General features: G+C 42.7%; 1 protein-coding gene across 15 annotated transcripts in view; it reads left to right on the plus strand.

Moving 5' to 3' along the window:
- Positions 1 to 27,028, plus strand: part of MACF1 (microtubule actin crosslinking factor 1) — a 305,205-nt gene that overhangs the window by 160,793 nt on the left and 117,384 nt on the right. For 12 of the 15 annotated variants that reach the window (XM_088153923.1, XM_088153929.1, XM_088153958.1 and 9 more), the window contains 11 exons: positions 927 to 1,120; positions 6,902 to 7,064; positions 9,037 to 9,120; positions 9,827 to 9,934; positions 10,730 to 10,828; positions 11,462 to 11,617; positions 11,804 to 11,892; positions 12,674 to 12,809; positions 16,898 to 22,147; positions 23,377 to 23,526; positions 25,914 to 26,129. In XM_088153923.1, coding sequence (XP_088010049.1) covers positions 927 to 1,120; positions 6,902 to 7,064; positions 9,037 to 9,120; positions 9,827 to 9,934; positions 10,730 to 10,828; positions 11,462 to 11,617; positions 11,804 to 11,892; positions 12,674 to 12,809; positions 16,898 to 22,147; positions 23,377 to 23,526; positions 25,914 to 26,129 — 6,645 coding nt within the window. The remainder of the gene's footprint in view (positions 1 to 926; positions 1,121 to 6,901; positions 7,065 to 9,036; positions 9,121 to 9,826; positions 9,935 to 10,729; positions 10,829 to 11,461; positions 11,618 to 11,803; positions 11,893 to 12,673; positions 12,810 to 16,897; positions 22,148 to 23,376; positions 23,527 to 25,913; positions 26,130 to 27,028) is intronic. The other 3 variants (XM_088153946.1, XM_088153969.1, XM_088153953.1) reach the window with 1 other exon arrangement.

Here is a 27,028-nt window from a genome sequence, read left to right on the forward strand (position 1 = left end):
GATAATTGCTGCGCTGAAACCTCTTTCTCCCAATGCGTGTTCCTCCAAGTTCATTCTGTAACAACAAGCAAGGGGACAAACCTGTTGTCCATCCTGCTGGAGCAACTAACTCTGCTCACTAGGCCTTGCTCATCACCACTGGCCAACAAAGGAGGCAGATTTTGCACCTCTGTTTCTAAAGACCAGAGCACTGCTTTTGTGGGCTTCCCATTCATCCGGTAGATGCATTTAGTCCTGAACCTGTCAGTGCCAGAATTATCTAGCAGAAATAGATCATTACCACCCCCTCAGCGCTCAAAAAAGAAAAAAATAAACGTTTGGACAACATTTGTAGGTAATATTTCTGCCAGGAAATCTGTTCACCTGCAGAAGGTATGGTAACTGAGAACATCATTGCCTTCTTGATTCTAATGAAGGAACAGCCTGCTCTTGAATAAACAGGAGTAGAACGTCCCCTTCTGAACATTCAGCTCATTGCAGGAAGGTCAGGGTGGACCTGGCATGGCTGAGGACCCCAGTGGCAGACCAGGTCTCTTGGCTGAGCAGCCAGAGGCTCACAGGGTTGATGAACAGGTGGTTGGAATCTCATTCCTTTGAAGAAGCTGTTGAAGTCAGGGCCTCTGGAACATTGTAGTAATCCATGGATGGATGGATGGATGGATGGATGGATGGATAGATGAAACGAAGCCAGTTGATGGTTATGTATTGGGGCAGAAAAACAGAGGAGTGAGGATTTGAGTGCAAGATTAGGAACAGGCTTCAGAAACACAAGTTGTGGCGGGGGGGGGGGAACAGGAATAACTTCAGAATTAAGGCACCAAGAAATAGCCCATTTCCATCTCTAGTTACATGCAGGATCGCTTGTCCCTTTTTGGTCAGTGCTAATGTTTGCTCCTGGTCCTTGTTCTTTATCATTAATATTCCAGCACTGGATCACTGAAGTGAACACTAAGAATGCTGTCTTTGCAACCTTGGAAGATGACTTGGCAAGAGCCAAAGTGGTAGCAGAGCAGCTGTACCGCTTGAAGCAGGAGCGCAGCCTGGACCTGGACCACTACCAGGAGAAAGGCACGCAGCTGTGGGACCGCTGGCAAAGAGTCAGCCTGCAGATGGAGACTCGGTGAGGAGAGGGCTTCTCTTTCCTGGGGGCAGCTAGAGGGTGGGAGGGTCGCATCTCTCTTGTGCTCATTAGGCGTGCATTTAGGCATCTCAGATTGGGGGGTGTCCTAGCACCATTCTGTTTTTCAGAGGATACTGTGGATTCACTTCACTTACATGCACCAGGGTGTGTGCACACATGTATTCACCCACCCACACATGTGCAGAGTTTCCCCATTCTAGCATTTTCAAGGCAGGAGAGTGTTCAGGGAAGGTTGCCATAACTTGTGCCCCTTTTGTCTGCTGGTTAGATTACTGTAATTCACTCTAGATGGGGGTGCCCTAGAAGATAGTTTGGGAGCTGTGCTCAGCACAGAATGTGGCCACCCTATGCTGACTGGGCTAGCAAGTACTGCAGAATACCTGTATTGGGCAGATTTGCTTCCAGGGCCAATTCAGGGTGCTGGTTATCACCTTTAAATAGGGTGATGGGGTCCTTTCTAATTCAGGCCTATTTGCCCAAACTGGAATCCACCCATCCAGTATATGCAAGCTGAGAGAGCACACCACAAATCCTGCCTACTTGGGAATTGGGCAGGGCCCGGAGGATGACCTTTCAGTCATGACCCCCCCACTCTGGAACTGGTTCTCCCCTGTGGGAACATAAGAAAATAACAATTGCTTCAATTTATGCTCCAAATGAGAATAAAGCAATATTTTATGAGAACTTTTATTTAGTTACTGAATGAAATTGAAGAGAGAGTATTTTGAGTCTTGGGGATATGAAGATGCATGGAGGTACAAATACTTTTTAGGGGAAGAATATGCCTACTATTCTTCTGCTTGCAAAACTCACTCAAGAATGGACATGTACAGTACTGGATCTCCAGTTTTTTATTAACCAGATGTGGAAGTTGCAGCTCTTATACAGATCATAATCCAATAATTGTAAGAATGCATAGAAGAACCTCTAAACTGAAAAGATGGAGACTGAATGGTTTATTATTACTGCAAAACTATATTAAATTGAAGTATCAACATGAATTAAATAGCTTCTTCCAAACCATTTAAATCCTGATGTTTCTATCTACAGTATGTGATTTTAGGGAAGCATTCACGAGAGGACTGTTTTAATTCTTTGGCATCAAAGTGGAAGAAAATCATGCAGAAATAGAAGGGCATATTGATAAATGAATTGAAGCAATTAGAATCAAGGCATAAGTAGAACCTGGACTTGGATTTAGAACAAAAGATCAAGATGATTCCTAATCGAGTGGACCTAATGGAAGTAAATAAAGCTTATAAAAAGATGAATTTTGCTAAACAGAAATATTTCGGAAAAAGGTAACAAACCAGAGACACAGTTGGCTTATCAACTGCAAAAGGAACAACAGAAAAGAATTACTGATAGTCCTCGGGTTATGATGGCAATTGGGACCGGAATTTCTGTCACTAAATGATGCAGTGATAAAGCATGATGTCACATGACCACATCGCTTAGCAACAGCAATCCCGGCAGTCCCGGTTGCCATCGTAACTCCAGGACCAGGTGGGCCATTAAGTGAGGACCTCACGTGACCGTGACATGGGAAGAGGCAGGAGTGCCAGGCAAGCAGGTCCCCTCTCCTTCCTTATTTCTACTGGCATTAGAACCATTGGCAAGAAAGATACAATGACAAAATAACATTTCAGAAATTAAACTGACAAATCAAGAACATAAGCTAAAACTGTACACAGATGGTGTTGTGCTTACAGTTACTCATCCAAGGGATTCTCTAGAATTCAAAATGGAACATATACAACAGCATGGCTTCAGATGAGAACATCAGATGAAAAAGAACAAGACTCATATGATTACATCACATTTATCTGAAGAAGAAAAGCAATATCTACAGCAAATAACAGGGCTTCAGATCAAATACGGTACTCAGAAATTTATTTGACTAAAACAACAAAGATTTATTTTAGAATAATTATCCACAAACCTGGAAAAACATAGTGGCAGGCATTTTAAAATGGATAAAACTAAAATTCTCCTTGCTGAAAGCAGTAAAAATGAATATTTTACCAAGGCTTATTTCAAATGGTTCCAATAAGAATTAAAGTATTACATGAACAGCATGGACAAATAACTAACCTTATATGGTCAAATAAAAGGTTGAGGACTAAGCTTAAGACTAATTTTAAGACTTTACTAGAAAATCTGGAAGAATGAGGTAGATTGGCAATCCCAGATTATCAAGCCAGCTGTCTAACTGGAATTCCTGCCTGAATTGTGTCTCCTTAAGGTTGTGCTTCTGAGGGAGCAGGACTTTTAGATGGTTTGCTTGAATACCTTTGGCTCCATAAAAACAGAAAATTTAACCAGCGGAGAGGTAGTGATTCTTAAGGATTGCAAGACCTAAAACAAAGATGACTTTTTTGAGAGTCTCTGTTTTGAATGTTCAGAATCTACTCAATGGTTTCAGTATCTCCAAATCATTAACATAGTTAAAAGAATTACAAAAGCAAGGCCTACAGACTTGACTGAATTTTTTTTTTTTTTACTTATTAAATGTGTTAAGGCTGTTCACTCCAGTAAACTCTGGGCAGCTTACAAAATCCAATATAGTTAAAACAATTAAAAACATAACACACAATGGACAGCCTGGACTAAAAACAACCACAACAATAAAAACATGACAGGGACCCCACAAATGCTATTCCAGAGGTTGGGGGCAGTGACAGAGAAGACACTTCCTTGGTCCCGCAAGACGACGACGTTTAATAGAAGGGACCTGAAGTATAACACTGAACTCAAGAGCATCTGTTGGGGCTGATTTATATGTTATTAGTGAAATACTGCTCAGAAACTGAGGAAGTTAGAGTGGATGTTTAAATGGATGCAGAATTTAAGCAGGACAATTGACGTGCAACAATGGAAATATCAAAGAAGAACAAATATTAAATATACTGTGAATATCACACTTAGAGAAAATTGGTACAAGATGTTTTACCATTGATATATTATTCCAGTATTGCTTCTTAAAATAGATAAGTTATTTTCTAAAAATGGTTGAAAATGCAATAATCAGGTCAGATAATTCTTATACTTTGGTGGCAATGTTGCACAGCCAACAAATCTGGAAGATGGTTTATTGGAGAACGAAACAAATTTTAAAAGTTGAATTCTCTTTCTTGACTAGCTGTTTTCTGTTAAATATTACCAAAACTTATATTCCCACAAAGTATACTAAGTTGGCTTTGTATATGATAACAACTGCCAGGACACTCTGCCTTTTATTGGAAATGACGTATAGAAGAATGACAGACTAATCTGCGTGTGAGCATGCATGAATGTCAAAAATAAGTTTGTATTGAAGAACAAGTCTGATACAGAATTTAGATCCTCTGGGAAACCATTTTTGGGTTACAGGTGGTCCTCACTTAAAGATGGTAATTGGGACCAGAATTTCTGTCACTAAGCAATGCAGTTATAAAGCGTGATGTTACATGACCGCACCACTTAGCAATGGCAATCCTGGCAGTCCCCATTGCCATTGTTAAGCAAGGATCGTGGGTCATTAAGCAAGGATCTCACGTGATCATGACTTGCGACTTCCTGCCAGCTTCCAACAAGCAAAGTCAATGGGGAAGCTGGCAGGAAGTCACAAGTCCCAGGCAGCTCTCAAGAAGGCTGGTGGGCAGGTGAGTGCTATGGAGTATGGCCAGGTGAGGGGTAGCAGCTATGGCGTGAGCATAACCAGGTGGATGGGGGTACTGCAGAGTGCGGGAGGGGGCACAGGTGGCTGCTGTGGCATGGTGCGAGTGCAGCTGGGCAGGTGGTGGCTGCTGCAGAGTGCAGAAGGGCACTCTGGTGGGTGCCGCAGTGTGAGCATGGCTGGGTGGAGGGGGGGTGCTGCAGTCCAGTAAGAACACAGCCAGGTATACATGTGTGCACTATGGAGTGCGGACGGGGTGGGTGCTCTGGGTGGGTGCATGCTACAGAGCCAGGCTTCTTGGAAGAAAAAGCGGCAGAAGCAACTTATAGGAGTGACTTGCAACCTTTCCTGCCGGCTTCCCCATTGACTTTGCTTGTGGGAAGTAGGCAGGGAAGGTCGCAAGTGGCAATCACGTGACCATGGGACGCTGCAACGGTTGTAAGTGCAAGCCGGTTGCCAAGTGCCCAGATTGCAATCTCGTGATCACGGGGGTGCTGGGATGGCCAGAAGTTTGAGGAACAGTCATAAGTACCACCCATTCAGTGCCATCATAACTTTGAATGGTTGCTGAACATGGGGTCGTTAACCGAGGACTATCTGTATAGTTCTCCCTACAGACTTCTGTCGCACCTGAAATTTGGATCTCTCTTAACATAAGGTTTTAATATATTAGTTCTTTTTTGATTAGTTAAATAAGGATATTATTCTTAGATTAGACAGAAAACTGTTAATTTTTTATTCCGACATGATTCATATTAAACCAGTTCTATTTTTAATTATTGAATATCAACCAGTTTAACAATGTTCTGAAGTCTTGAATTGATACAAAATACTTTAATATGTAGCACCAATTTAATGTCACTTCAAATTTTTTATTTAATCTTAATTTCTTGTAAATCCCTTTTCTCTGTTGGTATGAAAAGACAAAATGCAGGCCGTCTTTGTGTTCCTATTCTGTCTTGACAGCTCCATTTTCTTCTGAGCTTTGGTTTGCAAATGTTTAATGCATGAACAAGAACTTTTCCAGAAGAGCAGCTGGCCACTAGGCAAATGTTACTGTGTGTTCTGCTGATGTTATCTTCTGTCTACACCTTGATTTTCTGAGAAATCTATACATTGTCCTTATTTTCTAACCCATGGAATATCCATAGAGTATCTTTGCTTTACCATTTGTCACTTCATTTCTGCCCTGCACCTAGAGGTGTTATTAGCAGGTTTGTGCTCACAGAACAGCCACTTTTGGGGAAAGGGCAGGGAGAAGGAGGAAGAACCACTTTGTGCCCTTTCGAAGGTAGCAGGGGAACAGGGACAACGGTGGAACAGTCAGCCTGCCCAGTGTTTAAACAGCCAACATCCCAACGTTTCAAGAATCCTTCAGAATTGTGGTGGACTAGAAATGCAATAAACAAACAAACACTCCAAATGACAGAACACCTTGGCAGGCAGTTCAAGGGAACAATGGCAATACGGACAACCCCCCATGAATCCAAGGATGAGTAGCCTGACTGAAAGTAGCTCAGAGTCCTTAGAGTGACTTCAGCAAAGAGCCGAGGGTGCTGCTCAGCCCTGCTCAGATGTGGTTCGGCAAAGTCTCCTCTTGTGATCAGGATCAGTGGAAACATTGAAGACTCTTTTGCAAAAACGTGGGGTTTCTGCAGAAAATATGTCCATTGCTGTTGCTGCTGACCTGAGCCAATTGGCCGAAATGGACATATTCTTGAGGTGTAGTCTGTAGTAAACCTTTATAAATTGCAAACCACTTCAGACCAAGTGCCAGGGGTGTCTGGAGAGTGTGGTCAAAAAAGTCAAAATGCGAAGCATGTAGGAGCTTCATTGCTCCTACATTCACCTTCTCTCTCCAACTCCCCATGTTCTACAGCTGCCCTCATTCTCATCTTCTTGACTTTTTTTTTTAATCATACCCTGTGGATGTACCTGCAAAGCGCTTTCCTCTACTTTATTTAAGACCACGAATAGTAAAGTTTTGTGTTTATTATTACTCAATAATATTGTTCAATTACAAGAGCACAATGTTTGAAGCTTATTTTATCACTCAGTTTTTTGTTCCTTCCTCTGTTTTCCTTTCCTCCATCTCTTGGCAGCAAAACTGAGCTGGAGAATATTGAGGACGTACTCAGGGATTATCGGAAGTGTCATGGGGCATTGGTCCAGTGGATTGAGGAGACCACAGTCCAGCAGGAGCTGATGAAACCTGGACAAGCGGAGGACAGCCGGGTGCTCTCGGAGCAACTAAGTCAACAGATGGTAAGGATGACAGAGGGATGCACACATGGCCTCGATCACCTTCTCTCTCCAACCCTCCATGTTCTACAGCTCCCCTCATTCTCATCTAGCTTGTGTCTAGGTTCAATCACCACATTAATATTTTGGCACTTGGAAAAATAATGTCTACAGAATTTGTCAACAGAATGTTTCTGCACTTAAGTATTTTGTCTAGATCTGTCATAGTCTACTTCTCAAGCAGCAGATGCCTCATTATTTTATAATGACAGTTGCCATTCCTGTGAATTTTTTAATCTACTGAGAAGGGAAAATCTGTTTCTATTTCAACTTCCTCTTTGCCTGTTTACATTGGGTTAACTTTAGCTAGTTGACATTATTATAATTTTTGAAAATATTGAGCAATAGACAAAAAAGGACTTTTTCACCCCCTTTTGGAATGTGACAGGAAGGTTTTCAAATGCCAGTCTGCCTTACTTTCAGCCATCAAAGAGGTGTCATCCACATATCTGACGTGGCTGATGTTTTGGGAGTTTTAATTCTAATTTCTATTTCTTCTAATCCAGCATTTCTCATGATATACTCTGAATATCAGTTAAATAAATAAATAGTATACAAGTATACAATCCTGGCATTCTTTTTTCCTGATTTTGAACCATTTAGTGGCTCCATATTCCTTTCTAATTTTTGCTTTCTGGTCCTCACCCAAATTCTTCGGTAGGCCAGTAAGGTGGCCCACATAACTATATTTTAAGGGCTATTTGCAAAACCAATAAAACAAAAACAGACATCTTTTGGAAAAAACTTTGAAGTATGCACAATTATGCAATGAACTAAAAAAATAAGGGGAGAAACTTTGGTCAAGATCATCCTGTCTTGTCTACTTTTCAGGGAATGCAAAAGGAGCCAATGAAGTCCTTCTTCATAGATGGACTTTGGACAAGAGTTGGTGGGAGTTGGGCGCCATATACATTTAATAGATGATGGTGATGATGATGATGATGATGATGATGGAGGGGGTTCTGGGATGGGGCTTCTAGTCATGAGGACTACTTCTGGCCTTATTGCCATCTGCTAGGCAACAATGGGAGAAAATGAGGGGCATCTTCCTGTTGTGTTTGGAAACTGTTTTGTTTGGCCATTGTTTTTAGTACTACTTTATTTGAATGTTTGCATTATTTTGTAAGGCATGTAGAGCCTTTCTGGGATTAAAATTTAAAGATAAAAGGTACAACTAGTCCTTGGGTTACAACCATTCATTCACCAACTGTTCAAAGTTCCTGCACTGAATGAATGGGTCCTTGGAATTCCAGCTGTCGCAGCATCCCTGTGGTCACGTGACTGTGATCCAGGCACTTGGGTGTCCTCACAATTACATCACATAGTCATGTGATCACGATTCCAATGTTCCCTGTTGGCTTCCCATGTGCAAAGTCAATGGGGAAGCCAGCAGGAGTCGGAAGTTGCAGTCACGTGAGGTCCTTGCTTAACGATCCACATGGTCCTCACTTAATGACAGCAACGGGGACTGCTGGAACTGCCATTGCTAAGCCACATGGTCATGTGATCATGTGCTTTACGACCGCTGCCGTCATAACCCAAGGACTTCCTGTAAATTGCAGTAAATAAAAAAATAAATGGGAGAAAAGAGAGCATATACTTCTTTCCCTTCTTGCTTGGTGCTTCCCAGATGCATCTGTTTCACCACTGGGAGAAACTGCATGCTAGACTTAATGGCCTTTTGGTCCAGCACAGCTGGCCTACCCTTATATCCTTTGGAATAAGAGCCATAAATTGGAAAGGAAAGGTTGCCTCAAGAGAGAGTGAAAACACCAGGGAAGCACAAAACATAGCTTAATAATTAAGTCAGATGTATGGGAGATGCCATGTGGCTATATCCCCTTGCTGCAAAACAAGGGTGGATTAAAATAAAGAGGGCAGAAGGGCATCCTACTTGTAATTGTGATTTTGACAATGCTTTTATTTTGAATTTAAGGCACTGTTTGCTGAAATAGAAGCAAATCAAGCCAAACTGGACCAGTGTCAGAAGCTGTCTCAGCAATATTCAACTGCTGTCAAGGTAACATAATGTTCCTCTGGTTGTACAAAGAAATAGCAGGCGTATAGAGGCAAAGAATGCAGAACTAGCTGGAACAGAGTTTGGCAACCTTGAGGCTGCTTCTGAAATGGTCCTGGGCATTTGTGAAGGTTATCTTAGATAGTAGGCAGATCTTTACCATAAGTAACATGTGAGTGTGTTGCTGGATTGTGGTGTACAGGCTTGTCAGCAGAAAAGAAACTGCTAGTAATTTATTATGATTAATACATTCAATACTATTTCATGTAAATCAATGCAATGTAGTTAAATATTTTGTTACATGCATCCAAATTGCAGATGTTTTTCGCATAGGGTTCTGAAATATGTGTGCTGCCTTGTACCTTTTGAAAGAAATTGGAACAGGCAACTACAGTGGCAGTGATCTGAAAAGTTTGATACCGTAGCTGGTAATTAATCAAGTCCCTTGCTTGCTCGGGGAGTTCTTTTGAGGTTATGTCCAAATAACTGACCCATAGGGTGTACAGAAGTCACACAACTCAGTAAATTGGTTGGAGCATATAAAGAGAGATCAGAAACTCACCAATGCAGTTTGCTTTAGGATGGTAGGATGGTGATGATAGTTTACTTTGAGAAAGAGTATTATAGTCAGCTGTGGGAATACTGAATGTGACACATGAAACCATCATCCTACAGCATCAAAATCCCTTTTGCCATTTTTCCATCTCAGGACTATGAGTTGCAGCTCATGACTTACCGTGCATTTGTGGAATCTCAGCAAAAGTCCCCTGTGAAGCGCCGGCGTGTTCTTTCTTCCTCTGATGCCATCACACAAGAGGTGAGATGTGGCTCCTGCTGGCCTTTAGATTTTTCCATCCAGGGCTGGGTGGGCAGGAGGGTTTCCAGTTCTTGAGTTGCTCTTGCAAGCTGTTTTCTTTTCAGTTCATATTTTGAACTTTTGCCTTTTAGAGAATAAATCACTGATGAAAATTACCCAAGAAAGCCAGTCCGTAGCTGGTCTTCCAAGCCATGCACAGGGATGCCAACTCTTGGTTCATGTGATTAGTCTAGGGATTCAGACCTTGAGAAGTCTTTGTTAATTGGAGCTCTCAGGCTCCAAATCACTGACCAGCCCAGCAGCTGGGGCCGAGTCAGGGTCTCTTTCTTTCCCTTTGTCTGTGGAGCAGGAAAAGGAAAGGGAGATACCTTAATCCTGCCAACAGGGATGGCATAAGGATTGCTCTGCCACTTATGGAGGGGTGCATTCTTGTTCTAGATACAGGGATTTCCCCTTTCATTTTGAGGATCAAAAGAGACTTGCAAGGGAGGTCCTTGGCTTTCACATCATATTCACCACAATTCTTCTTGCAGCTAGTAACTTGAGAAATATTTGCCTTATCCTGAGATTGATTGTGAAGCATCCCCTCCTTTTCTCCTGCATGTTTGTTTCTTTTTGCAAGGAGGGGGAACCTCTTGCTTCTGAGGCTTCTCCCTTGGTTTTTGCAGTGAGGGAGAACTTTTCTGTACTCTGCTGAATAAGAACCGTTGGACTTGATGAGCAAAATGGAAAAAGTGATGTTTCAGTGTTGTTGGCTTTAATGGGCATGTTCCTTGTGCTTCTTGTTCTTCCTAGTTCATGGATTTACGGACACGCTATACAGCCTTGGTGACATTGACCACGCAACATGTGAAGTACATAAGTGATGCTCTCCGACGCCTGGAAGAGGAAGAAGTAAGGACAGAATTTATGTGATCTAGCATTTGTCTTGTGAATCCATTTTGGCCCCCTGGAGTCTTGCACCAGGTTTTATCTCATAAGATCATGGGAAGTTGGCTACCCTTCTTATGGAGGCATCAGGATTGTGCCAACAGAAGCACATTATTGTAGAATGGAGGGTCTTGAATAAATTCTGGACCCAGCTCCTTTCACTAAATGAAGGCTGTTTAGCTCCATACCCTCCAGTCTGGTCAGCTTAGCACCCAGGACAAAGGACCTTAGCAGAATTGTGCAGCTCTTTGCATTCAAAGAATTTTACCTTCATGTTGTCTTTCTGCTTTGTTTCACTTCTCTTTTCCCAATACATTGGAGAGGAACTGGGCCTAGCGATTCTCTCCAGTCTCCTGAATTCATTTCAGTTTCAACATTGTTCTGTGTCCCTCAGCCCTTCTTCTTCCACCCTGTATAGCCCCTAGGCAGGTTTGCATTCACTCACCTTAGAAGATGACATCAGCTACATTCTGGTTTTAGGACACTAATCACAGGTAGTTTTATGTTGTTATGCCTGTAAGAAGCATTGATGGTGTCAATGTGTTTTGTGTATATTATGTATCAACATTCCATGTTGTTTGATTTCATTTTTTGCAGAAAGTTGTAGAGGAAGAGAAGCAGGAACACATGGACAAGGTGAAAGGACTCCTGGGCTGGGTCACAAGCTTTAAGCAGAGTCCGCCATTCAGAAGCATCCCATCCGCAAAGAGGAAAGAGCTGGGAGATATTGAGAAGTCCATTTTGGAACAGCAGGTGCCTGCATGGGTTGAGGGCCTACATTTCCTTCTATGGTTTCTTTTTCATTATGTGCCAAGGCACAGATCACATCAATCTTATCCAGTTGCTGTTTCTAATGCTATTCACATCTATGTGAGCTTCCTGTGCTCAGTTTTTTTGGAAATGCATTATTTGAATGTTGCCTGCTCTTCTTCTTGTCAGGTCCTGAATGAAGAATTGGCTGCAAAGAAGGAGGAAGTCTCAGAGGCTGTAAAAACTGCTCAAATATTTCTTGCAAAGCATAGTCACAAGTGAGTTGAGAAAATAACATGAATCTGGGAAAGTTGGATTGCAGGTAGTCTGTAAAGCAGACCCCAAAATAATCAAATTATTTTTTCAATGTGAAATTTTGGCAGATCACCAAATTGCACAAGTTGTTGGCATTCTTACTGGAAATCTCATGATTTTAACCTTTTTCTGGGAAAGAAATTATGTAAAGGGTACCCTGACTCTCTATCTATCTCTCAGCAGAATAATTCTCCAGAAACATAATGGAATGAGATCAAACTTGATATGTGGGATAAACTGACAAAACAATTCCAGAACCATAGAATTGTTAGGGGTGCTTTCCCTACCTTGTTTATTTTTCATCTTTGTAATGAATATTTATTCCATTTGGAGGTCTCCAGAGGGTCTTGATGGTGGTGGTGGTCTACTTAAAGAAAAATGATGGACATTGTTGACTTAGTAAGTTGTTCCATCTTTCTATATCCAAATCACATCTTGGATCTAGGAAGTGGCATCAATATTGACTGATTAAATAAACACATATTGTTTGGCATTAATATCGACTGATTAAATAAACACAAATTGCCAGTTGTTACTGCTAATTGAGTATTTATAATCTAGCCACCCACCATTTTACACCTGAGGCCTTGGGAAAGTGTGATTCATTGATGTTCAGGGGGTCAGGCCAGGATGACCGTCTGCCTGGCCGACTTGTACAGGAATCAGAATGGCAAGCCAGCCGCTGCTTCTGGACTGCCCGTTGGCTGTGTTTCTGTTCCAAGCTGTCTTCCTTCCATGCTGCAGGCTTTCTGACCAGGAGAAGGTACAGATTTCAACCCAACTGGATACTCTGAAAGAAGCTTATGACCAGCTCTGCTGTGATTCCACAGAACAGCTTCAGCAGCTGCAGAGACACATGGCCCAAGAAATGGCGCATAAGGTAGCTCTTTTCCCATTCTCCTTATTTTCCACATTTGTGGCATTCTTTCCCCAGCAGTGGAAGACAAGATCCATGCTTTGGGCTACCTCTTCTCTTAGGAACACCCTGAAAACTTTTGAAAGTTCATACAGGCAATCATCCTTCCTTTTTGTTTCACTCCATTACACTCTGAGGAGAAACCTCTCAGAGGTTACTGAGGTACTGAAACCAAGCTAAGAGCGTTTCATACAGCAGATGTAATGGTATGTGGGAATGACCCTGAGGGATGAGGGGAAGAGATGCTGCCTAGGGAACGATCAGATAAAAGGGGGAGGAACCCACAGCTGAATAACGGGCAAAGAAACTTAAAAAGGATCTGCCCTAATGTATCAGGCTGTTAAAAGTGACAGCAAGAGATTTGTATTTTCAGATTTGCAAGATTTTGTTAACGTAGCCTTACAAAAAAATAGAATTAGCTCATCTGGTCGTGTTCCTGTCTGGTTTACCTGGGAGGGCAGACATCAATCTTGCAAGTCTGAAAATACAAATCTCCTGTCATCACTTTTAACAGCTTGATATGTTATTAAAAGGTGGATCCTTTTTAAGTTTCCTTCTTTGCCCGTTATTCAGCTGTGGACTCCTCCCCCTTTTATCTGATCGTTCCCTAGGTAACATCTCTTCCCCTCATCCCTCAAGGTCATTCCCACATACCATTCCAGCAGCTGACTGTTAGTGGATGGTAGACTAGGCCTGTCCAGTGGAGGACTCCTACATCTTTCTCAGAGATAATGTGTAGTTTTGTGCTGAAGCTTCCTACGCAACTTTTCTCTTAGTCACTTAGTTGTGAAAGGCCTATCAAGGTTGGCTTCGTACCTTATCACCATCCATACTTTGAAAATAAGTATGGTTTATATCAGAAAGCTTGGGGTAGACAATGTCCAGGTCTGCTTCCATCTTACTATCAGTCCCTCTCCTGCACTTAGCTGCTTCTGCAAGAAAAGAAGCTGACAGATACCTGGGTGAGTGACGAAAACTTATGGAAGCTCCCAGGGAGCCTTTAGGAGAAGATTCTGTGTGGAAGAGGCAATGAGAGAGGAAGTTGTCAGAGGATGATTCAGGAAATGGAGAACAAAGGATGAAAGCACAGAAATAAACCAAATGATATACAAAGGGAGGGTAAGATTGTGGAATGAAACAGAAAAAGAGTAAAGGGAGTTAAGAACCTGGCTGAAATAGGGTTTATGCTTCTAATCCCAAATGAGCAAGGAGAAATAATTTCTCTCTTCCCTTCTGCATTTTCCATGGAAAGATTGTATATACAGCCAATTCTCAAGCGTACGATGCTTTCCAATCGTAAAGCTGTCGGTGGTTGAAAGCAGTCAATAAATTTCTTCCTTCAGTCCTTTTCTTCTGCAGCCTTCTGCTACTTTATGCCATCTTTTCTTATACACTTGGCCAATTGTCTGAGCATCCACCCTATCTTTGTTACTGCTTTGTTCATAAGTCCTATCTGGATATATCTGTATATCATTGTATATAAATGTGATATTTATGTGTCCAATGCAACCTGTATATCTATGTGGAGTTGTGTTTTAATGCTTGCAGGCTCCCTCTACTTTGAAGCATTGCAAACCAAACCAAATCAGCCAGATTTTGATGTAAATTGATGCCATTTTAAATCATAGCATCACAGAAGATACTATTAGTTCTGTCACAAAAGCACCAGAATGCTCTTTTCCCAAATGTTGTGACCACTGCACCCATGATTCCCTTGCCAAAGGCTCCTTTGTCCCAGCCCAGAAAAGCCTATACATTTCCTCCTCTCCACCATGATCCCTCCTAGGAATAATGTAGTAGGAACCAGCACCCCTTAATTCCGGCTGCCTGATGTGGAAGAAGGTCTGCAGAAACCAGTATGTCCTTGGTTCTGGGGAAACGGAAGGTGGGAGAGGAATCAGAAGGGTATTTTTAAACTTCACACGAGAGTGAGAATGAAGTTCTGAAGTTTGGTTTGGGTGCTTCATGGTTGCAGGGAACCCCTTAAACATTTCTGCTTGTGGAAAACCTCCAACTCCTGGGGTAGAAGGATTGTTCAAGTGAAAGTAATGGGTGGCGCAGATGGAACTGCACATCCAGAACACCCAAACTGGCAGAACTCTCTGCATTGAGCATGATGATGTGTCCCTGTTGTTTTCTGTTCCATGTTGATTTACTATTCAGAATAACTACCATCCTTGTTTACAATTTTCTGTTGTTGTTTTTGAAAAACTAACCCTCCTGGAGTTTGCACCAAACAACTCACTCTAGAAATATGGGACAGTTGTGTGGGTTGGGCTCTGTGTGGTTGTTCTTTCTACTTTTTGTGCAAAACAAACAGTCGCATGCCGGACGCTAACCCCAGCTTTTACACTGTGTGCGCCATACGGCTGAGCTGCTACCTAAAGGCTCTGTCTTTAACTGCTCACGGCAAAGCCCCCAACTCGGGTAAGTAAGAAGCCTTTTGACGCCTCTCCTTCTCTTTTTCTCTTGTCTTAATATCTGACTGTGCATGTCTGGAGTCGTGGCTGTGGCGCTAGCAGGTTTGAAAGGCCTTTGCAGTGGAACTGCCATCCTGCCTTGCTTGGCCCAGGGAATAGGAGAAGGTTCACAGGGTGCATCTGGATGCTCTGGGTCCCTTCTGGGTTTAACAGAAGAGTCTCTTGGCGGAAGAATGCTACACGACTTTCTCATCTGTAGTCTTGATGGCCCAAGGCTTCCATGATGTAAAGATTCACAGATTCTCCAGTGCAGCCCCCAATTCCTCTTTTCAGTTAATGCCGCCCTACTAGGCTGAGAATACATAACATTTCCATGACAGGCACTGATTGTGTGTCGTAGTGGGTAGGGTTCCAGACATGGCGGGAGGCTCTGAGTTGAAACTGCAGCTTTGTCATTTAGGTCCACTTGGATCAGTTTGTAGAACTGGATTCCCAGTGGTCTCAGGACTCATCCCTGTGTGATTGAAAAGCACTTTATTGAACGTACTTCTTCACAGTGGTGCTTACAGGGAGAGATGGTTAACGGTAAGCAGGTAATTTGGTCCTCCAAGGGCAAACCACCTTTATTTATTTACTATATTTATTTAGTACCCTGCTTTATTGTCCATTGGAGTTGGGCGGCTCATAAATTCAAGTAAAATAAAATAAAATATTTTGTATAACTCAAGACAGTATATATAATGCTCTCTCTTCCTATTTTCCCCATGACTACAACAAACCTGTGAGGTGGGTTGGGCTGAGAGCAAGGGACTGGCCCCAGGTCATCCAGCCAGCTTCTGGGCCAAGAGGAGGACTAGACCTTGTGGTGTCCTGGTTTCTAGTCCAGCACTTACCACTATACCAAACTGACTTCTTCCAAATATTGTGGGATTTAGATTTTTTCCATGTAAGTAAGGATAGGTCAAAAAGAATTTGGAAGTACCACAGTGTCCTGAAATTGAGGAAGTCATGTTTGGATGGTCAGAAACCACTTGGTTGCATCTCTTCTTACAGGCTACCACTTCCAAGCCAGTCAATGGGTTGTTGTGTCTGTCTGGATACTGTAACTGCTAAGCAAAATGGGAATCTGTTGGATCTTTAGGGAACTGTGTGCCTTCCCCTTCTCCCTTTTCTTGGGTTCATGTGGGTGAACTGTGTTGTGGTTCTTCTGTGCTTTCTGTCTCCTCCTTTGGATAAAGGGGACCAAGATGAGTGCATGGCTGTTGTTCTCAGTATGCTTCTCTCTCTTTTTCCCTCCCTGTCTTTTTCCACTGACCTTAAACTGGAGGAATGTGGCTCAAGGTCTCTCTTGCTGCTTTGCTGCTCTTGCTGAGTGCCCAAAATGTCTCAGTGATGCCTCACCTGCCTGGCTAGATTGAGCTCAAAGTGAAAACAGTTTATAAGATCAAAATTGCTCCCATGTGATATCATTCAACATATAAACTACCAACCTAATTAGGATCTGCTCTCTAGCTCAGTATTCATCATACCTGAGATGACTGAGACATCTTGGACTGGGATGCATTTATAAGTCAACTATTCCTGTGATCCTGATATTTTGTTCTTTTTCCTCTCCCTGCTCCTCTGCTCTAGGGAAATGAGACTATTGCTGGAGTGCTAGATCTTGGCACAATGGAAGTCTTCTCTGTTTTTGGCGCCATGCAAAAAGGTCTCCTAGACCAAGACACAGGCCTTCTCCTGTTGGAAGCCCAAGTGATCACAGCTGGTCTGATGGTTCCCAGTGCCAGTGAAAAGCTCTCACTGGCAGAAGGCCTGGCAACAGGCATAATAAATTGCAAGATCTACCAACAGTTAGAAGAATTGCAGAATGCTGTCCAGCTGATCAAGAACATACAATGCAAAGACAGCCCATTTCATCCTGTTGTTGCTGCTATCGAAAATGGAATCATCAGTGAAAGTACTGGGCTAAAAATAGCAGAAATACAGCTTCTCACTGGAAGCTTTATAGATCCTTCCAGCCTTGAGCAAATTGGCTTAGAAGATGCTCTTCAAAAAGGCATCATTACCCATCACCTTCATGGGAAGTTGGTATCTTGCTTGAAATCTTGTGAGGCTTTAATTGATCCAAATTCAGCTGAGAAAGTTAGCTTGAATGATCTGATGCAGCGGTGTGTTCCTCACCAGGAGACAGGACTGAGATTGCTCCCAGTCAAACAGCTCTCAGGTGGGATGGTGAGCTTGCAGTCAGTCCAAGAAGCAAATATCTTCTGTGCAGTTCAAGAAGGACTAATAGAGAAGGAGGTGGCAGTTAGATTATTGGAAGCCCAGCTCTTTGCTGGTGGCCTTGAGGACCCCAAAAGTGGCTGCCGGTTAACTGTGGAGGAAGCTGTAAGACGTAATCTAATTAAGCAAAATCTGGCTTGTGACCTTCTGGTCAGACAACTGCAGACAGGTGGCATTATAGATACAGTTACTGGAGAGAGGTTTTCACTAGACAAGGCAATAGAGGGAGGCCTCGTGACATCAAGGCTTGCAGTGATGATCCTGGAATCTCTTCGATCATTTATGGGCCTTGTGAGGCCTGAGTCAGGAAAGATTGTGTCTGTTATGGATTCTCTGGAGCAAGGTATCCTAACTTCTGAGCTAGCTGATAAAATTTTAAGAGGCAGGCAAAACATCAAAGCGCTTTTTATATCAGAGACTAATGAAATCCTTCCTTGGAAAAAAGCTGTTGATTGTGGAATCTTGAATAAAGGTATTGCCAAAAAATTAAAATCAACCTGCCTCCCTGACTTCATGCCAGGAATGCCCCTTTCTGGCCCCTCAAGCAGTCTCCAAAGGGGAGGCTCTTCATCTGCCCATCCAGCAGATCATGGAGAACAAAGCAAGGGTCCCTTAAGAAGCTATGAAGAAAGAATGTTGCTCTATTTGATGACTCATAGCTATGTAAACATCCACAATGGCCAAAAATTGCTTCTAGTAGATGGAAAGTTAAACAGCCTGTCCGAAATCCTTGTGCCAGCACAAGAAAATGGCTCTAGCACTGACCTCTTAGAAGCCAGCAAAATACAACCCCAAGAATTGTGTGAGGTTGATGGCAGGAATGCCACAACTGAAGAAATTGGACCCTGCAATGAACTCAAGCTTAATTCATCTACATCAGAAAATGAGAAGGAACAAAATCTGCAACCCCACATTTGTCTACCTAGCAAAAGGCTTGAAGTGGAAATTGGAGATACAAATGAAGGTGTGAATGTGAAGGAGCAAGAGATGGAAGCTGATCTTGCAGGAGACTTAAAAAGTGAGATGGATGACCCCAGAAGAGAGCAAGGTTTGATGATGATACAGAACAAGAGTGATATGGAACTGCAAGAATGCAAATCCAGTTTTGAAATTGAATCTAGGAATAAAAAAGTCACATGGGAAGATGCTAAGCTTGAAAAACAACTATCAGAAGAGGAAAAGATGATATTTAAAGAGCAAGAGAGAGAAATGGGAAAAAGTGATGTCAGAAGAGAAATAGATTTGTCTATTGACAGTTTGGAAAAGATGGAAAAATCTCACATTTTAATAGATAATGTTGTAGAAAAGGTGACTCTTGCAGCAATAGATAGGCCAGAAGCTACCGGCTGGTTAAGCATGGGAAAAGTGCAAAATGGATCAATAGAAGGCCTTTTGAATCAAGCTGAAGGGAAACCTGCAGAAAAACATATTAAGAGAGGGCAGTTGGCCACAGATGAAAAAATAGTTCCTTTCTATCAAAGTGATAGTTCTGTATTGCCAAAACTACCTTCAGAACTGGAAGAAAACAGCACTCTGAATGTGTTGTTAACGCAACTGCAAGGTGGTGGTATAATTCATGAACAGACGGGGAAGAAGATGCTCCTGGACGAGTCCATCGCCTGTGGAGCTGTGTCCAGCCATACAGCCATCAAAGTGATGGGTGAGATGAAAATGTTTAGTGGCTTCTTTGATGCAGAGACCTGTGAGTCATTAACTACTGAAGAAGTAATCAGTGCAGGACTGATGGATGAGAAACTTCTCCAGAAGGTATTAGCTTCAGATCAAGCCATAAGTGGTATTGTAGACCCATGGAGCAAAAGCATTTACTCCATCAAGGATGCATCTGAGTTTGGACTATTGGATAAAGAAACTGCTGCAAGAATTCTAGAGGCACAAATAGTTACTGGAGGAATTGTTGATTTCAAGCGTGGCAAAAAAATATCAGTCACACTGGCTTCCAACCTTGGCCTAATACACAAATCCACTCAAGAAAATCTTAAGCAACTGGAGAAAGCATATAAGGGCAAATATGCTGAGGACACAATTAAAGAAAAACTCATTGCTCTGCAGGCTGAAATAGGAGGTATCTTAGATCCTAAAACTAAAGAACCATTAACTGTCACTCAGGCTGTAGAAAAGGGATTTCTGACTAAGGAAAAAGCCTTTAGACTCCTAACTAAACAGATAGTCGACGGAGGCATCCTTCATCACAAGACTGGCATGAGGCTTTCAGTAGAAGATGCCATGGAACATGGATTGATTGATGAAAGCCTCTACCAAGATCTCAAAAAGGCAGAAGATGTATGTCTGCACCAGTATGTTCATCCTGAAATGAACAAACTTGTGTCCTTACCTCAAGCCATATCCCTTGGATTAATCAGCTCAGATTTTCAAAGCAAAGTTCAAGAAATACAAGCCTCAACTGGAAGTATATTTGATCCTGTTTCTGGCCAGAAAATTACATTGACTCAAGCTGTTAAGAAAGGATTATTATCCAAGCCAGTTATGGAACAAGCAGTGATCTCCTCTGAAATGAAGGAAGCTATTCTTTATCCAGAAAACTGTAGATTAGTCCCATATTCAGAATTGGTCAGAAGGAGCAAAATTGACATTGAATCAGGGCAGAGATACTTAGAAGTTGTTCCCTTTCAAGACATCAGAGATGATGTTACTGGGAATATACTGTTGTGTTCTCAGGCAGTTAAACTTGGCAAAGTAGACCCTACACTTGCTTCGAGGTTGCTGCAGGCTCAGGCAGACACAGGTGGCATCATGGAAACTTCTACTGGCCAAAGACTGTCACTGGTGTCTGCTCTGGAACAAGAAGTAGTGGATGAAGATACAGCTAAAGTCATTGCTATTAATCAGATTTTGTCTGGAGGGATTGTTAGTGCTGAGAGTGGAAAGCGGATAACATTAAAAGAGGCCGTTGAAAAAGGATTAATCACCACAAAATTAGCCAGTGCAATTCAAGAAACTGATCCAATCACCAATAAATGCGGACATGATTTGGAAGAACATGAAGGCCCTCAGCCCCAAATGTTGCTGCAAAATAATGCCTCAAAGACTGAAACATTGGTCATTCATAAATACCATAATAATGAAAAACAGACGATGCCATCTGAAGCAATGGGCTACAATACTTCTGCAAATGCTGATACTGGTTCATTGAAAGGAGGTGGGAAGATGGTGAAAGATGAATCAATTCTCCCTTCCCCTTCTAGTATCTCAGCCATGGACAGCTCATCCAATCAGTTTTTAGGGGAGAACAAGCTGGCACCTGAGCTTGCCTTCATGTTAGACCCAGTTGAAGACCTGAAAGTAAAAACACAGAAAAAAAATAGTAAGAGGAAAAGTAAACTGAGGAGGAAAGAACTCTGGAAAGGAGAGCTAGAAAGGCAAACAGGAAATAATCAAGAGACTGAAAATATATTGGAGGACATTTTACCTGTGGACAGTAGCATGATTAATGGAGACCAGGAACAAAAAGAGAAAGTGTTTGAGCAGGAAGAAAGTGCTAATATATCCCTTGGCCTTGAAATAGCTAATAGGACCGCGTACTTCGAATCTGTAGAGAAGCTGGCATCGAAAGAACTCAGTTCTATAATTCAACAAGAGGAAGAAAAAGGTGACATATATTTTCAAGGCTCAACCAAGGTTGTGTCCAAGACGCAGGCTGATAACATATTACTTAGGGACACTAAAATGGAGCTACCAAGTGCAGGATCAGAATTAGAAGCTTATGAACTCAGCATTTTGGAAAGTGTTGACTTAAAAAACATTAAGAAGAAAACAAAAAAGATTAAAAAACGGAGCGCTCCCTCATCAGGTTCCAGGGACACCATGATAAGAAGAATCAAAGTAGAGTTAATCCCTAGCATACCAGAATCCTTTCAGGAAAATCCATCTGGTGGGGTAACAAGCACGCTTAAACAAGGTGAAGTGAAAAGACAGGACCATCAGGCTTGCAGGAAAGGGAAGCAGCACATTGGAGTTAGAGAGAGCACTGGGGATGATAGGAAAGTGAATATTGCCCAAAAGATAGATGCACCGGGAAAGGTTTCTGAACAAAAGGCAAGAATTTACAGAGATGCTTTGATAGATACCATAGAAGAACAAATATCTCTAGAAAAAAAGCAAAAACCTTTTAGCTCAAAAGAGCAGGTTCCCAAGGTAACAGCCTTCAGTTATGCAGAATCCTTTGGGTCTTCTGAGCCCAAACCAGAGGCTCTTCAGAGCAGAAAGATTTCAGATGGCGAGTTAAGTTCTTACTCTTCTGCGACATCATTCATACAAGAAGAAGCTGCAATCAAAGAAGCTCCTGGAAAAGACGGAAACATTGATCATGAATTGTCCATGTCTGCAGAAGTGGAGGAGTCATGGCATGTTGATCCTAAGGAAGGCAAAATTATTGGACCACAGGGACAGATTCTGCAAGAGAGGGAGTTTCCAGAAAGCAAAAGGAATTCTTCTGGAAAGTTATGCATGCAGCAGGAATTAGTCTCAAAAATGATCAGAGAAGGCGAGAATGTTGATGATTCTTCCTACATAGTTGAAAATAGAGAAGAGGAATGTCAAGATGCTTCCAAATCATCCAAGGTAGGTAGTTTATTAAAGTATATCTTAAGGGTGCTCATGCATACCTGTTGATTTAACTAGAAACTCAAGGAGTATTTCTGAAGACAAAATAGATACCCAGTAAAAGTTTTCTGAGAGCCAGTTTGGTGTAGTGGTTAAGGCACCAGGCTAGAAACCGGGAGACCGTGAGTTCTAGTCCTGCCTTAGGCACAAAGCCAGCTGGGTGACCTTGGGCCAGTCCCTCTCTCAGCCTAGGAAGAAGGCAAGGGCAAATCATTTCTGAAATCTTGCCAAGAAAACTGCAGGGACTTGTCCAGGCAATCGCCAGGAGTCAAGACTGACTCAAAGGCACGAAAAAAAAAGCCTCTCTAATCTTGTCTCCAGAAATGCACCCATCCATGGAAGGGAAGCACAGACCCAATCTGACAGATTATTGTTTGTTTTCAATGAAACTGTGATCTCAAAAGTGACAAATCCCATGGGCTCCTCCTTGAACTGTCAAGATGAGAACTCTGCTGCTTTATTACTGCTTTATTTTATTACTTATTTTAATATATCAAAATCCAGAGATCAGCTAACAAAGTTGTACAAGGTCAATCAGTGTTGCAATTATCTAGCATAACTGATAACATCTGCACTAAAAATTCTAAATTGAACAATGATGCAGTTAAAAGGTTAGTCAAGAATTGAAATGGCCAAATCCAAATACTAGTTTAATCCAATGTTGGGATGTTGTCAGTGATGGGGACTGGTAAGCATCTTTGGGAAAGGGTCTAAGAAGGTGAGAGCAATTCCAGAGAAACGCTTACTAGAGTTTTGAAAAATGATCTTTAATTAAAAAAAAATATGATTGAAGGAAAAAGAACTGGGCTATTTGGGAAAGAACTAAAAGTTTATAAATAAAACAAAGTCAAAGAGGAAAAGATATGCTTGTTCTGTTCTTGTCAGGCCTAGCCCAAGGAACTCCAAGAGACAATGCAAAATCAGTTCAGCTATGTTTATTAGCTACAACCTCTAGCAAGAATCTTCCCAGACTAAAACCCCAGTTCCCAAAGTCAGCCAGCCACAACAGTGTGAATTCCTCAGGGAGGTGCCAGTCTCATCCTCTTGTAGTTCCCACGCTCCTGCGGCGAGCTAAGAAAATGCTTATCTCCCTGAGCCTGGCCTTCATAATTCCATTCCATCACAGTTCTCTGTCCCTGTCCCTCCTGTGAAAACTGAAGCCTGCTCTTTATATCTTGCTCTTCCAGGGTCCACTTAGCAAACAGCTTTGCCTGAACTATGATGAAAGGTTGGTTGCGCTGCTCTCCAGGGTGCGCGGCATTGAGATGCGCATGCAGAGGGTCCAACTGACGGAGCTGAATCTCCAAGCGCTGCAGGAGCTGCTTTGCCAGGCTGAGGTAAGAGAAGCGGGTTCACGACTCAGAACAGCATGCCCAGGTCTCGCATGGTCAGTACCTTGCTCTGCTTGAGGAGGTTGCAGTGTCAGCCCTTCGAGGGTGTCCAGATCAGGAAACCAAATCCACAGGAAGACCAGAACTGCACTTGATTGAGAGAGGCTCCGGTAACAGGTTCTTGCAAGTCTGCCTGTGCTTTTCTCCCCTCCCTCTTAGACCTTGGTGAGTCAGGGAGGAGCCAGCCTAAGCCTCTTCCTAACGCTTTCTCCTTTCCCGGGGCTAAGGAATGCTTTCACCCATTCATTCATTCATTCATTCATTCATTCATTCATTCATTCATTCAAAATAAATATATAATAAATAATTGTGTGTGTGTATGATTTTTATTAAAACTTTTTTTAAAAGAATAAAAACTGCAACAAACTAAATTGGAACAGAAAAATTAAAAAAGAAAAAGAAATAACAGAAACAGCTAAAAGTGCAATAGACGAAGAAAACAGAAAAAAAAAAGAGCAAGTTGTAAAGAAAAATATAAGGACATAAAGAAGTGGCTTCTGATATTCTTCACAGCAGCTATAAGTAAATTATATTGTGACCTCTCCCTCTAAAGTTACGTCATGACTCTCTTCTTTCTCTAATCTATCCTGTCTAACCACCAGCCATAAATCACGGGTTCATTTTTTTTATTTTTACGCAAAAAGTCCAATAAGGGGTTGACACTTGCCAATAAATGTAGAGGTGGTCTTGTCAGTTCATCCATCTCAGCGAGATCTGTCAGTTTCACCCACCGTCCCCCTCCAGTGGGAAGTGCCGAATCTTTCTATCTCCGTCCGTATCATAATCTCAGGAGTGCTTTTGCCCCTTCTGTTTTTGTAATGGCTTTTGAGTATTTCCCTCAGGGCCATCTCCGTGGCTCTCTCCATGCAGGGACATGCCAGAGGAAGGTTGTACTACGTGCCATGTTGGTTTGGGGCTGAGGCTATCCCTGTAGGCACCACGCTCTGGGAAGGCTGGTCGAAGTAGAATTTAGGAGAGGATGGGATGTTTCAGCTTCCATTCTTCCTTTACTTCATTGGCAACTGGCAGTGGAAGCCAAGTGCTGCACCACATAAAGCATCTTGCACCTGAATGGTTTGAGAGGACAAAGCAGGAAGGAGGTGATCCAGAGGAGACTGTTATTTTAGGAATGGGAGGATCCCCTGGCTCAAATTACCATCTTCCCAGCCCCTGGAAACTTCACCCCTGTGGATCCCAAGCCCTTTTCAGCTCCCTCTCACAGCCCACTTGCAAATGCTTCTGGGCATAAATCACACACCCTCCGCCAGTTGGGTGATGTTGTGTCCGGTTCAGCCCAAAGAGCTCCACGAGGCAGTGCAGATAGAGTTCTTTTGCATTTATTAGCTTCCACCTACAAGACAGAATCTCGCCAGACTGAATCTAAACTCCCCAAGCCAGCAAGCAACACTGCGAATTCCTTAGGGTGGTGCCAGCCTCATCCTCTTCATCTTCCCACGCTCTTTCTGGGGGCTAAGGAAATGCTTATCTCCCCGAGCACGGCCTTCACCAAACCATTCCATCACAGGTTGCCAGTCCAACTGATGTGGAATGTATGTGTGGGGTGAGTGAGCGGGGTTCTGCCCAAAGTAGGTTAAATCGCTTAGGTTAGGGATGTATCCTTGCCTCAGTTTCCCAATGGTGACAGCTCTTGACTTTTCATATCTGCTTGTCTGTCTTTCCTTCTCTCCCTGCCCAAACCACACATTGGCCTTCATGTTGTTGAGTCCTTATGCCTGCTAGGCCAAGAAGAGAGAATGTGCGGACTCTGTAGCTGATGGTGAAGATGATGGACTTGGAGTCTTGCTCACTGCTCAGTCTTGCTCTTGATGAACCAGGCTGAGAGAATGGAGTTACAGCCCTGCCTTGTTCATGTATTCTGATCAGGCCCTAGACACCATTGTGGCACATTTGTCAATGTGTTTCCTTTGTTTGTAACTATCTTTTTTCTCCCCTCTCCAAAAATAAAAGTTATGGAGGGAAAGATATAAAAGCCACATTGTGCCTTTTGATTATTAGAGACCTCAGTCCAGAAGCATTCTTTAAGCCCAGTCTCTCCTCTAATTACATTTAATTACACTTTAGCCATGGAAAGATGAGCTTTCTGGGAAGCAACGCTTGAGGAGTTGGCTTATATAATTCAGCTGTTTGGCCCCGATCTCGCTTCATGCTTGGACAGTGATGCAAGTGCAATAGCTGTGATTCTTCTGCTCGGACAGGGTTAAGGTGACCTGGAGCGAGCAGGCAGAGGGAGTGTGAAGCTCAAGTTTATTCCAGACTTGGAAAATCCCTTGTCTTGTTTAGTTTTTAGCTTAACAGCATCCTCTTCGTCTTAGGCCTTGGATGGGGAGCGGAAGGATCTGTCAGCTCCAGTGAATCAGGAGCTGGAAGCTGTGAAAGGGATCGTGGCCAGCTCTCCCCAGGAGGTCCCTGAGCAATTGCTGAGGGCTTTGGAGAAGGACGCCAAGAACCTTTTGAAATCTTTTGGCTCCGTCAGTGAAGCCCTGACTTCTTGGCTGCTAAACCTTCGCACTGCAGCAGAAGCAGAAAAGGTATTGCCTTCTTTAAGGGCCAAAAACATTTCTGGTGGGAATCATTTATCAGAAGTAGGGCAGTTCTGGCACTCAGACCCTCTAGAAGAAGGTTAGAAACAAGACTGGTGGACGAAGTGAAAGAACCAGGTAAGGAGGATACAGATTATGGTGGTTCCATGTGCTATTTTTTTCTTTGCATATGACATGGAGTGGTTGATCTGGGAAAATTTTTCCATTTGGCTCCATAAACCAAAAGTGGGCATTTGGGGATCTGCAACAGGAGCCGAGACCTCCATTTATTCAGGTGGATTGCAGAGGCCCTGCTGCAATAAAATGTTGCTGCAGCTTAGTTCATAAACAAAATAAGAAGAAATGGCTGCTAAACGTCCTTCAGTAGAATGCTGCTTCTATTTTTCATACATAGCATGTTGGTACAAGGAAATAGCATATATGATACTGCTCCATTGAGGAGCTCTCTTGATTAAAAGAGAGCAGTTTTATTTTGGAATGGAGAAAAGATGGCTTATTGAAACTAATTCATTTATGGCTTCTGGGCTTCTCTGCTATTTGTTAATACTGTGTTAAATGAAGGGTTATCTTGTTTGCTGCCAGATATTTTACCCCCATCCCCAAAGAGGCCTTTCCCCACTTGCATCTAACCATGGCACAAACATATTCTAGCAACATCTTTTTCTGCTGTATCCCCATGACATGGCCTTCATCTCATCCCCAGCCCAAATCATCCTTGGCTGCACCAGGGTCAAAGTAGCATCTTCCTCCTTATTTCAGCGCCATCCAAGAGCATATTCAAGGTGTTGTGTCACCTGTGGTGGAAGCGGTGGTGGACTCCAGGGACCAGGAAGAGAGGCAGGAGAGGGATCAACCATGGGGACAGCAAAAGTCTTGCCAGGATGATT

This window comes from Python bivittatus, unplaced genomic scaffold (genome assembly GCF_059951505.1).
Source record: "Python bivittatus isolate LINGU-HERP-01145 unplaced genomic scaffold, Pbiv_v1 ctg000040_np1212, whole genome shotgun sequence".
NCBI classification, from domain to species: Eukaryota; Metazoa; Chordata; class Lepidosauria; order Squamata; family Pythonidae; genus Python; species Python bivittatus.